At 46.4% G+C, this 13262-nt stretch overlaps 1 protein-coding gene across 1 annotated transcript in view; it reads left to right on the top strand.

Annotated features, from left to right (window-relative positions):
• Positions 1 to 13262, top strand: part of myo1d (myosin 1D) — a 68349-nt gene that overhangs the window by 41972 nt on the left and 13115 nt on the right. The window contains exons 19-21 of the mRNA XM_076034882.1: positions 495 to 599; positions 738 to 851; positions 5834 to 5988. Coding sequence (XP_075890997.1) covers positions 495 to 599; positions 738 to 851; positions 5834 to 5988 — 374 coding nt within the window. The remainder of the gene's footprint in view (positions 1 to 494; positions 600 to 737; positions 852 to 5833; positions 5989 to 13262) is intronic.

Below are 13262 nucleotides of genomic sequence, written 5' to 3'. Positions count from 1 at the left end.
GCTTCAAGAAGAGTTTAGCCAAACACTGTGGCTCGCCAGGACCGTGTGCTGTTACCCACTGCAGCATTGTTTGTTTGTTTTGCTCCCAAATGTTCTCCCTGGGCTCTTTTCCAGATGGATGTATGAAATGAATCCAATAGATTTGGGAGACATTTTAACTGCTGCGGCCTGCAAAAGACATTTTTGAGTGGTAAAAATAGGCTCCGTTATTTTTGCCAGGTTGCCCAGCAACCGTCAGAAGCGCCAGGACTTCTTGCCCATTAGACGTCTGGCAAACAACTGGCCACAAATTGGCTTCTTGCTGTTTTTATATTTCAGATTTTGTCTCCATACATAAAAAACACACATAATTTGTTTTAAAAAAAAAAGATAATTGTGAAAACATTGCTATGTTGATATGTGGCGAAAGTCAGCAGGCTTGGGTCGCGTTCAGCCGGGAGCGTCCGTGAGGTTAAACACGGCCGCATCTCTTTTCTTCTTATTGACGCTGACAGAAGCGGGACAACCCTGACCGAGCCTCAGCCTTCTCGCTGGTGGCCAGCGAGCTGCAGCGCAAAGACAAATTCATGCGGGTTCTCTTCTCCTGCAACGTGCGGAAGGTAAAATACCGCCCGGACACATGGTGGCGTGCATCTGTCGGCGCACATTTGAACACACACACAAGTGACTGCGTGTGTGTGTGTGTGTGTGTGTGCACGTGCAGGCGGGACTAATGAGCTGCTTTGTTTTCACCCCAGATCAACCATTTCCACAAGGTGGAGGACCGCGCTGTGCTCATCACCGACCGCCACCTGTACAAGATGGACCCCCAGAAGCATTTCCTGGCCATGAAGAGCATCCCCCTCTACAACGTACGGAACACTGCTCCTTTTCCACAGCATTTTTATGTAGATTACGTCAGATAAAAAAAAAAAAAAGAAGCTCTGAATCGCTGATTCGAGTCCGGATGGGTGAATCACAGTGCCACGAGAATCACTTACGCGGAATTACCATTGGTATGAGAGTAAATCTCATCCTGCACACTCGAGTAACTCCACAATGAATAACACTGCCAGTTACGCTAACAAAAGAGGACGCTCCCTAAAGCACCATAGTGTTGATTGGTTATCACAGTGCTAATATCTGGGACAGGAATAGAGACAAGAGAGACAAGAGACACCATCCTTTTTGTTCGCAGTTGCAGTTCCGTGAAATATTAATTTTATTAATACCCCAGGGGATTTTCCTAAACCCTAAAAAAAATGACAGTTACTGTCATTTTTGCACCGTGGCAGCTTCATGTGTATGTCGGCAGTGAAGTGTCCTCAACCGTGCTCGTAAGACGGTGTGGCGACACTGTCTCTCACACACACACACACACACACAAACACAGTTTGAAAGAAGCCCGATCACGTGACGCAGACATATGGGGAGACATCAGTGTCGCAGGACAGGGGGCCACCGTGGAGGTTTCACACTGACACATAAGCTCCTGTAAATGTCCTGTATGTTACACAATCCAGACACACACACAACCAGATCCCTGGTTCACCCTCTCATGTGTCTACTAAGCCCGGGGAAACCCCTGTCCTAAAAATCATTGCATTAAAATGGTAAATGGACTGCACTTATATAGCATTCACCCATTCACTCACACACTCACGCACCAATGGGTGGCTGCTGCCATGCAAGGCGCTGCCAGCCCTATTGGGAGCAGTTTAGGGTTAAGTGTCCTGCCCAGGGACACCACGACAGACAGGGATTTGAACCACCAACCATTGGACAACCCACTCTACCTCCTGAGCTACAGTTACATATTATTGCAACGAAGCCCAGTTTGAGCCTGTGTGACTGTGACATTGCAGCAGTGGAGGAGGACGTGCGCTTTAATAAACACGGCCGTGCTTCCTGCCAGTGGGAGGGAACCTAATGTCAGCAGACTTGGACAAGTGTTTTCTATCGTTGTGTGACAGAGCGCTGTCTTATCTATCAGCGGTGGTGGAGGAGGAGGAGGTCAGACTGAAGGGACAGCCGTTGGCTGCTGGTTGATTAGCGGTCAGAAGCTAAAACCACAGTCGTCCTGCTGGCTGCCTTCAACCCCCTCCTGCTCCTGCAGGCCTGTGGAACCAGCGAGGAGCCGGTGGCGGCTGCGGCGGCAGCCTGATAGATGGCCGGTGATGTAAAGTGAGCAGCCTGCAGCCGTCTACAGCGGGATTTAAGGCCCGTCTGATGACCGTGCAGTGGCAATGAGATCATCTTCCCGCGTTCTGCTCCGCAGGAGAATCTGCATCAGTGACTCATCTCGCCCTTCTTTTTTTTTCCTCCTTCCTTTGCCGTCTCTTCCCTCTCCCCCTCTTTCCACTCCTCCCACTCCTCTCACTCCTCCCCCTCCTCTCACCCCTCCTCCTCCTCCACCCCTCCCGCTCTCCCCTGTCACTTCTCGCCCACCGCTGTTGTCATGCCAACCTCCCTGGAGACGGTGTTGTCATGGATACTGTGCAGCCGGGCAGATCAGCTGATGTCTGGTGTTGCTCGGGCGGGCGGTCGCGCGCGCAGCTCGGCCTCCTGTACCGAGTTGGTGCTCCTCGTAACCCACATTGCCTTCAGATTGAGACATTCATCAGGCAGGACTGTCCAGTTAACAGCCGCATGCAAAATTAGGTTGTTTAAATGACACCCAGCCTAATTAAAAACCCTCCCTCAAATGTTTTTGGAACAGTGGTGTCTCTGCAAAGTCCCTCCTTTACTTCTTCTTGCTGAAACACACAGTTCTGGTCACTGACGTCAAGCCCAGCCAGCTGTTTGTTCTGCCCTGACGGCTGCTGTGGTTTTGATCCTTCCCAATGCTGGGAAGGTGGCGTCTATACAGCCACTGGGTAATTGATCGAATGCGGCTGGTCCCTTGTAGTCCAGGATAAAAGTGGGTCTAATGTGGGACCTGTGATGTCCTTCACTGGATGATGTGCAAGTCTGTTTTTAGTGTAAATGGGATCAATTGGCGAGGTTTCTGCTGTAGACGCTTGAAAGGGGAATTTAGAGGACACATTCTCTCATTCTTAGCGCCGGAACACTGAAATAAGACAAAGATAAATATTTCATATGTGAGACTGAGTTTGAAAAGGTCATCGTGGCCCTTGAAACGGAGACGAACAGAGGTTTTATTCATCTGAATAATCTCACATGTGAGATCTCAGGCCAAAGGTGTGTCAGAGACGTAATTTATCAGATGTCGTCATTTATGAAGAACATCTTTAAGCGTCTCTGATGAAGCCTGCGATGACGCTGACTGATTTGCGTTGTTGCATCATCACACCAGCGTCACCCTTCTTTTGTTTTCCCTGGCTGATTTTATTCCCTCCTTACATGTAGAGGAGATCTTGCGTAACCTGAACTCGTTCTCATGAGAGCGCCCAGGCAGAACCTGTTGTTCCGACGTTTTGGCTGCAGAACAGAATGCATCGCACCAGCGAGTGAACACCTGGTGCTCTGGCTGCGCAGGCTTTATAAAACCCAGACCAGACATCAGTGGAAAGCAGTGCAGTGTGAAAAGGCCTGACAAGTTCTATGAGTGCGTGAGTGAGTGGAACATCTTGTTACTGTCATAAAATTGGGATTCTTTTCTTCTAAAACTGAGAGAAAATTCAATCCAGATTTTATTTTTAAATTGTGCCGCAGTTTATCTTTTTATAATCTCCTCGCTCATGGAAGTCAATTTCCCTAAAATGCTTGTCACTTGTCTCCAAACAGATGACATCCAATAAATCTTGATATTAAATTGAGACAATTGAGTAGAGAAGCTTCACAGTTTAGCAGCATTTGTGATGGATTATAATTTTGACGTTTTTCAGCGCAAATCGCATTCCGAAAAAAATCCTAAAAATAATAAACTCCATTTCAATCAGAGTCGGCCGCAATATGCCTCGTCATTGGCCCAAAGTGCTGAAACAAATAAACACAGTTGGGGAGGTGGGGGGACGGTAATGATGTTGAGTAATGACTTGTGTCACCGTGCTGGAGATTTGTCCTATTTATCAGGATTGAACAGTCAACTGGTCACCTAAACGCCACGTAACACTGGCAGAATCCGACAAGGAAATAGAGTGTGCGCTGTGTCATTAGACAGCTCATTAGAAGGCCGGCTGTCGTTCCGATCTATTAGTCCTTTAATATAAATGTAAATGTAATCGGCGCCATGTAATTAACTGCTGAATTGCTTTGGGCCTCAGCTCACTGTGGTCTTGGTGAAGTGTTTGTTTGCAAGGAGGTGAAATGCTCTCGCTGGTGCGTCGTTTTCTTCTCTCGCCGCAGGTTGCAAGCCTGTCCCAGCCTCTTTAATGAACTATTTTTCCCAGCACCACAGTTTGATGCGTGGAGATTAATGCTACCTGACTGGCTGCCCCGCGGCACGCTGCTGGCGTGAACACGCGGCGCTCTGGGTTGAACTCCGAAAGACAAATTAAGGAGGGAATGAAAGGCTAAAGACCAGAGGGAAGGGGAGGCTGCAGAGAAGCGGGGACAAGTGTCTCAGTTAAAAAGGATTAAAAGGAAATAAAGCTGCAAGCTACAGACCTGTTTGGTCACCTGCGGAGATGTTGCAGGAGCTTTATCCTGTTTGGAGGGTGTCGGTAGATCGGGCGGGGGGGGCCGCTCCCATGTCCTGTGAAACTAATCAACCCAATCACTACCGGGTTTCTATTCCCACCCTGTGTATACGTTCCCTACAGCTGATCCTGTCCAGGGGGTTCTGAGTGGAAAAAGATGTGACTGGGCCAGTGGGACGGTGATCGATAAATCTGTTCGGCTTTGCAGCTTCGCTTGTTGTTTTTTGTTGGGGGGGAAAAAAGCTAATGCAGACAAATGGAAAGTGGAACGGCTCAGCTCGATGAATCCTGACATAGTGAACTTGTGTCTGCTTGTTTCAGCCACCAAAAGGTGTTGAATGTGCATATATGTGCATATATATATATATGTATTGCCCTGTTTTTTTGCAAAAGACAGAAATGCACATCTGGTGGAAACAGTTGTTGTGTTGTTGTAGAAAGAGAACAGACAAAAGATTATCATTGCGATGTCCATTAAAAACATTGCCTTGGGCTTGGCAGCCTGGTTCCTTTGCACTGGACTAGTGGATGCAAATTCTGCAAATGGTCTTTTTCCATTTCCTCAGAATCCTCCTGATAAAATCTCAAAAACTGTTTGTCGAATTTACTGAGGATTTATTTTCTTCAAACAAAAGCTTCTTCTTCCACCAACCGCAGCACGTGAAACAAACAGAAAATACAACCACACCCCAGCCCCGTCCCACAATCAAGCGCTGTTCATCACAGGTGTGAGGGCAATTTTTAAATTAAACTTAAATTATATCCAAATTTATTCATCATGCAAAAAACATATTCCAATCCTTAACAATTTTACTTAAATTTAGCCGTTTGTAATTGCAAAAAATAATAATTTTACTAAATCAGTCTCAACACCTCCACCTATGCTGCAATCAGGGTAACCTTCGTGCCTTCAGACTGCAGTACCTGGAGAGAACCCACACAGACACGGGGAGAACATTCACACTCCCTGGAGAAAAGCCTCTGGCTTGGAACTGAACCCGTGACCTTCTGAATGCAAGCGGAGCTCACACACACGCACACACGTTCATGCAGATGAGGTTCAGTAGAATGTTTCCACAGTCCCACCGGTCACCAGTCATCAGTGTCATCAGACGTGGATCTCGTGCATGAACTGCTCGACGCACACTGCAGCCTCGCTCGCACCTGTTCCCCTGTTTCTCTTCCCTGCTCCTGTTTGTTTGTATTTAATTAGCCGTCTCCTCTTCCCCTCTGCCTCTCTGGCGCCCTCCCAGGTGACAGGAGTGAGCGTCTCCCCGGGGAAGGACCAACTGGTGGTGTTTCACACCAAGGACAGCAAAGACCTGGTGGTGTGCCTGCAGGGCATGGTGCCCGCCCACGATAGCCGCATCGGCGAGCTGGTCGGCACCTTGCTCAGCCACTTCAAGAGGTGAGTGGCGGGGCCACACGTGGGGGAATTGTTGGGGTCACTTTGCTCCGTCTCTGTGTCGTTCCCGTTCTCGATTGGCCCTCAAAATGGCTTGTGAACAAGCACCTGCCCGGCCAATTGCATAATATTGTGGTCTAATGGCACGAAAACCAGACAAAATGCTAATAAACGGCATCGTCAACATTAAACACCATCAGCAGCCAAAATGAAAATCGCAGATTGTGTTGTTGCAGTTTCTCTGAACTCTATGGGCAATTTTAGATTAAACTGGCAGCTACATAATTGGAAAACATTATGCTGGGGCTATAACAGAAAACATAATTGACCAATAATTTCACAGTGAAATGTTTGCTTGTCTCAAACGGTTGTGACAGAAAATACAAAAGAAAAGATGCAATTTTTATGAAGTGACGATGTGAAATGTTGCGTGATGATAGTTTATTTTATGAAGCGTTTTCCAGCCTGAAAGTTGGGCCTTGTTCACACTGCCAGCCAAAATCCAATTTTTATACCATCCAGATTGAAACCAGATGGCTTTTTTTGTAGTCACAAATCACATGAAATCCGATTTTTGCAAACCGCATTGAAACCACCTTCGGGAGGCAGTTTCAAATGGCATTTGGGCAGAGGCGCCTCAGTCTGAACAGCTCCAAACACCCTGATTGGTTTTGACTGTCCGTGACTTCAGGACAGGATTCTGAGGAAGCTACGCTAACCTGAAACTCCATATACATTTCATTAGTCCAAGCCTGACTGAGTGATGTGTCCAGCTACAGATATGGATAACAAAAAAATGCTGGCAGTCATTTTGTCTTGGGCTCCGGTTTACTAATGTTCATTTCAATCGTGCTAAGAGCTAACAGTAGTTAGCACTGAACCCTTTCTCACTTGCAACTGAGAGCACGAAACAGTTTATCTATATTTTACATACATGTAAATTACAAGTGCAGTGCCTGTCGTGAAGTGTGTGCTAATTTTAAATGTGCTCTACAAGGGATTTGTAATCTATATGACTGGACTACAAAACACACAGCCTGGCTTTTCACACCACCTGGCTATAGTCTAGCACAGCTAGACAAAGGTTATTGGTATCACGAGAGCAATACAAGCATGTGCACACACGCATGCACACACACAAACACACACACGCGCACGCACTCTATAAAGAGCTATATTGTTTTTGTTTTTTGCTGTTAGTAGTTGGTATGTGGTCCAATATATGGACAAATTTCCCTACACAACATTTCTTTCCTGTCTTGGTGGGTTTACATGAGGTCAGACTTAGACACTCTGGTTGCTTCTCCACTTGGAAAAAAAGGTTCCAGACCTCACTGACTTCCTCAAACAGCCCTGCAGTAGTTCACGGTTCACTTTAGCTGCTCGAGTAAAAGAAAATGAACGTCACATTGGCATGAAGTCCTTGACTCAATAGTATTTTTATCATTCGAAAGCCTTCAGGTTGTTGTTTTCTTCCACTGTGAGGAGTCAGTGAGTTGTGTTTTGACACTGTAGCCTCAGCGTAGACACACATCCACACATAGCCTCCACACATAGCCTCCACATAAAGAGGAAATGGGAGCTAATGCCCAACAGTAGTCGAGAGATTTTTTTTTAATTATTTTTGTTTGATAAATACATTAAATAATGTGTCCTAATTAAGGAGCAACAGTCTTTGGTTTCAAACAGAATTGTCGGTGTAGTTGAGCTTCAGTTTGGCAGAGCAGAGGGACGCGGGAACTGCAGCTACATTGCTGTCTTTCCTTCCACTCCACTAACTCAAAGGGATCCGGTGGTCGAGCGGAGGATGCAGCGAGTGACGAGGGAGAAATGAGTGACTTTGTGAAGTTGTGAATGCTGCAGCTAGTTTTAAATGCAGCATTTTAGAGCATTTTGCTCTCAAGGAGTGACAGAGGAGGACAGACAGAGAGGAAATGATACAAACTGCTGAGCTGCAATTAATAAACAGCAGTAAATATATATTATATTATATATATAATACATACATATTGTGACTGTCAATTGTTTCAGATTGCAGAGGCTGCAGTTTTTATACACATGATATCCAGCTTTGGGATGAAATTTCAGAATGCACCTAAAGTGCACCTTCCCTTTTCAACGCACATGTTCCATCATTCAGTGCCTCAGCACTAGCATGCTTATGGCAAAAACATTAACAGCAAAAATCACAAAGACAAGTGTCTGATCCATTAAAGGCCCCTCTGACTGTTCTGGTTCAATGTATTGAACCCGTTCTCTTCATCGTGCTGTTCGCATTCAGGCTTCATGAGACCAAAGACGACGCCTAACAAACACTGACTGTGACAAATCCTCCACTGTTGTCAGCATGCTTCTGCATGCTTCTATTGAAAAGCCTTACTTTAATATTACAACATATCTTTTTCACTCTTTCCATAGATTTCACACCAAAGTCAAATATCCCTAAATTAGTGTGAGTGGTTTTTGCACCAAGTCCCATCATACTGCATGCACGCTATCTCGGGTCCCAAGGTGTTATAGTGACATTTTGATGTTGTTGCACGCCAGCCAGTGCTAGTATGTGCACTCTGAGGATGTGTGACCTTTAATTTCCCCGCAGGCATCATTCTTTTCACTCATTATCCAATTGGCTCAATCGTCTGGGCCCTCCCGTATCGACCTGTTTGTCTCCCTGTATATGATCCTGTGTGAATGTGTGCGCTGGGAAGTGGGGTGTGTGTGTAGGGGGTGGGGGTGGGGGGTGCGGGGGGGTGCTCTCAGGTGCTGGTGGGGAGCTCGTTTCTCTGCAGGTGCTGAGCTGATGAAAAGCCCCGGTGTTAATGACTGCGGCTCTTCTCTGCGTGCCAACTCATCCATCACTATGAGGCCGGGGACTGAACAAAGAGCGCAAATGTAAACAGTTCAACTGTGTGTGTGTGCACGTGTGTGTGTGAGAGAGAGCGAGAGAGAGAGAGAGAGAGAGAGAGAGAGAGAGAGAGACACACTGTCTGCGTGTGACAGCCGTCCTGTGCGTGCGGCGTCCCGCCACTGCGTCCCACCACCGTGTCCCACCACTGCATCCCACCATCGCGTCCCACCACTGTGTCCCACCACCGTGTCCCACCACTGCATCCCACCACTGCGTCCTGTTATCTCCTCCTCATCGCAGCAAAGTGGCACTCAGCAAGACGGCAACACTTCCTGCTCCTGGCGAGTGAGAGAGTGAGTGAGTGAGTGAGTGCGAGGCCGAGGCGGAGCAATGCTCCCCCCCCACCCCCGGCTGCTCCCCCTGATTTTGACAAATCATCCTGACGTTAATCCCTTTTCCTTCACGCTCAGGTGCATTTCCCTCGCTTTACATTTCACTGAAGCTACCGGCAAGTTTTTTTTTTTTATTCATAGTCTTTTGTCACTTTCAGCTTTTCTTTGCAGCAGTTGTGTGGAGGAAAAAAATCTTTCTTGCTTCTGCACAGTGAGGAGTCTCTGCTTCCCCCCCAACCCCACCACCACCACCACCACTCCTCATGTTTTTTTTTGGCTCCCTATTTCCGGCTGTATCCCCTTTGTGGCGATGAACACCCCCCACCCCACCCCACCTCACCACCACCACCACCACCACCATCATCTCTCTTCCTGAAAATCTCTCACCGGCTCCCCCGGCTTCATATCCAGAGAGGAGGGTCATGAAATATTTAAGGCTGTGCTGCCGTTAAATCCTATTTTTAGATGAGACAGAGCCTCCGTCTTCCCCTTTTTTCTCTGTCTCTGTCTCTGGTGTGTGTGTGTGTGTGTGTGTGTGTGTGTGTGTGTGTGTGTGTGTGTGTGTGTGCGTGCGCGCGCGCGCGTGCGTGCGTGCGTGTGTGTGCGTGTGCGTGCGTGCACTGCACACAGCAGCAACTGCAGCGCTCCCTTTGCACAGCAGATGATCTGCATCTGTCACACACAACAGCAGGCCTCTGAAAACCCTCGTCCACGTGTTCCTCCTCGCTCTGACCACCACTGTGACGCTCATCACAGACCTCGGGCATGTTGAAGCGAAGAACTGAAGGCTCTCTTTACTTTAGGTCAAACAGGATCTTCCCAAAACAGAAACTTTTGATATCTGCTCATCAATTTCAGTCTTTTTATTGTCATTATTTTGTTATTTTTCCTTTGATTATTTAATTTCTCACGCCAGCAGAATCCCCAGAGATCGACGCTTCTGGATAAAGGTTTATATTGCAGAAGCTGTAAGCTTTAGAAAATATGGAAAGCAGATGATATATGTAATAATAATTAGCCTGCAGACAAGTAGAGATAAAATCATCATTAGCTCTTTTGAATTAACATACAAATTAATCAAAATCGCTGTAGGTGTTGAAAAGGACGCCGAACAAAGGGAACTGGCTCTGAAAACGATTGTTCCTGCTAAGACGAAGCACCTTCATCATCTCTTCTCGTTCCTTTTCATTCACATCTCCAACACTTTTTTTCAGCCACATTTTCTCTCTCTCTCTCGCACGTCTCTCACCGGGATCCGAAAAGCAAAAATAACACAGTGTTAAATTATTTATTCGCACCATGTGACAAACTGTGATAAAAAAAAAATTCTCTCCATCTGCATCATCGGCAACTGAACTTCACCCCAGTGCACAAATCCTCAAAGGCTTGAAGGACGTATGAACGTAGGAAGTGAGTTCTAGTGTGTGTTAGGTAAAAAAAAAAAAGTGTCACATTTTTGTCTCGCCTCCCCTGCGAGTGTTGGTCACGACCTGGTGACAGAGTTCCTGTCAATCCCTGCTGCATGCAATAGGCTCAGCCTTTGTTTCACTGCTGTGTATTTGTCTATATATGTGTTATGTAGCAGCAGTTAGCGTGTTGCCCTGCTGATCAACACCATCAAATGCACACATGCGTCATTATTTCCGTTTGAAGAGATAAGTGCTACTTTATTTTTTAACGACTGGGGGCAGTAAAGCGCAAAACCACGGTTAGTTTTACCTGAAAGCGAATAAGAATGAACTTCCTGTCTGCGGACTATATTAAGACGATTCTCACTGTTTCGGGCAACCAGTCCTCATAAATTCTCCGGTTGCGGTACGTGTCGTCCAGCTTCCGTTGAATTGATTCCTCCTCTAAGATCGCATTCTGTTCACATGTCCGTGAGGAATGCTATGCGAAGTGCGAGGTGGTTTGACTGATCGGATGACAATACAGATTTGGACTGTTTCCACTTGGTTACTTCGTGTGATTTTTGCCGATCGGAATACGAAAAACATTTGAAATGACCAAGTGCAGACAGGGCCATAGATAGAATCATATTATACATATATTATAGATAGATAGATAGATAGAATATGGTTATGTCTATCTATTGTTCGTTCGACCGCAATGTCGTTTGTCGTAATAGAGTTGCCGTATGTGACGTCGCCTTGCAGACACCACTTAGCCAATGACAGTTTGCCACATCATTGAAATTGGCTGAAATGGCCTGACCTCAGACAGCTCTCGTGGCCCGGATAGATTTTGCATCTACACCGACAATCCAATAGTTTGAAGAATGCTAAAATATAAGGCAGGGGTTCAAAGCTGGCGACTGAAGGCCTTTATTTTACACTCACCCAGCTTTCAGCTTCAATCTTTCCCTAGAATTCATCTCACTCTGTGAACACTTCATATATTTTTTCCCTCCCAGATGGTTTCTGTGCAGATTTTTCTCTGCTGCTCAGAACTGACAGCCACCACCACCACAAGGAGACACATGTTTATTGGTTTCCCTCCGTCAGACGGCAGCTGTCCTCTGCCTCCATTCATACCATCCTCATCCCCTCTGTTCACCACTCCTCCACCCGCTGTCCTTCTCCATCTCCTCCGACCCACGTGTCGTTCTTCCGTCTCTCAGGATCTGTGTTGTGTGAGTCAGCAGTCCACAGACCGTTAATTGATACGTCACTTTGATGCGGTCGTGTTGTGTTTCTGGCCCTGTGAGTGTTTGTCAGCCCCTGACGCCACCGAAGGGACTGGAGTTCGACAGCGTGTAGGTGACAGTGTGAGGAAAAAGGAGGCGAGACCCAGTCGGAAGAGCATGCAAATCTGAAACGAAATAAATGAAAAAAGGGCAAAGAATCTGAGATATGAAAGAACAACGAAATGTGCAGTATTTTAAAGTATATATAATATATAAGTATATTGTGTGTCTGTCGCTTGTTGGTCTCTTTTTTTCTGATGACCAAAACACAACCTCTTGATTAATTTGCTATGTTAAAGGGGTAGCTCAACATTTTTTGGAAAGTTGTCCCCTAGATAACAGAGCACAGCACATTTCAGGCTAACTCTATATCATTCTTATTTACTTCTACAATGCTGCTGTATGGCATTGGTCAGTTGCTTGGTTTTAAGGAGCTGCTTTGTTTCCACTGTTGGTGAGCAGAAGACATCCAGTTCACCACCCAACAAATGGTTTGTCCTTTTGTGTGGGACATCTTGCCAGCATTTCCACCAGGTGCCACTCCTTTTTTTCCCAAACACCAGAAAGTCCAACAGATTTCTAAAATGTTCCATCTGGCTCGTCTGGTTTCTTTTATTGTGTTGTTGGTTCTAATCACTGCTTCGTGGTGTGAAATGACACTTGGCGTTTGTTTTCTGGTGCTGCCGACGCGGCTACGGCTCGTTGCTTCTCGATGCTGTTGAGCAACAAAGCAGATGTCTCAGTCCAGGTGTCGAGCTCCTGTTTGCAGCTGCTTCAGCCCACCGACGGCGACACCTTTTATTTGACAATCAAACCCAAAACAAAAACTGCTTTAAATGGTAACATGGTGACTGGCTTGTATTGTTTTCTTACACCGTTTCAGAATTTACGAGAGTTGAACAGTGAGGCAGAGCAGAGGTGAGTGTGCCAAATTGTGTTTTGTCAAGTATGGAACAAGGGCAGCAGCACTCTCTACGTTTACATGACACTGGAGCAAACCCAGTTATTGCCTTAGTCCGATTACGATCGGACAACTGAAGTGCATTAAAACGCATTAGTCAGACTAAGATTGCAGTTTGAGAACTCGGATTGGAATCGGAAAACTCTATGAGTTGGTGAGTCTGTAACAAGCCCCCGGGATCCAATATGGCGGCCCATTCCTTTCAATGGAGGCGCGCAGCTTGCACATGCTTGTAAAGATGTATATGCAGTAGTGTCACTTCCCATCATGCCTCCGTAACTCACATGATGCACCAGAATGCATCAGCCAATCAGAATGAGCGGTGACAGGCTGGGAATAAACTCTTTTCTTGTATTTTTCTGACCTTTCTCATTTTTTTGAAAGATTAAA

The sequence above is a fragment of the Nelusetta ayraudi genome, unplaced genomic scaffold (genome assembly GCF_046127955.1).
Source record: "Nelusetta ayraudi isolate G7.1 ecotype Tasmania unplaced genomic scaffold, CSIRO-AGI_Nayr_v1 ptg000042l, whole genome shotgun sequence".
NCBI lineage: Eukaryota > Metazoa > Chordata > Actinopteri > Tetraodontiformes > Monacanthidae > Nelusetta > Nelusetta ayraudi.
Note: the sequence above shows the minus strand (reverse complement) of the source record. Positions and strands in the feature narration are given on the sequence as shown.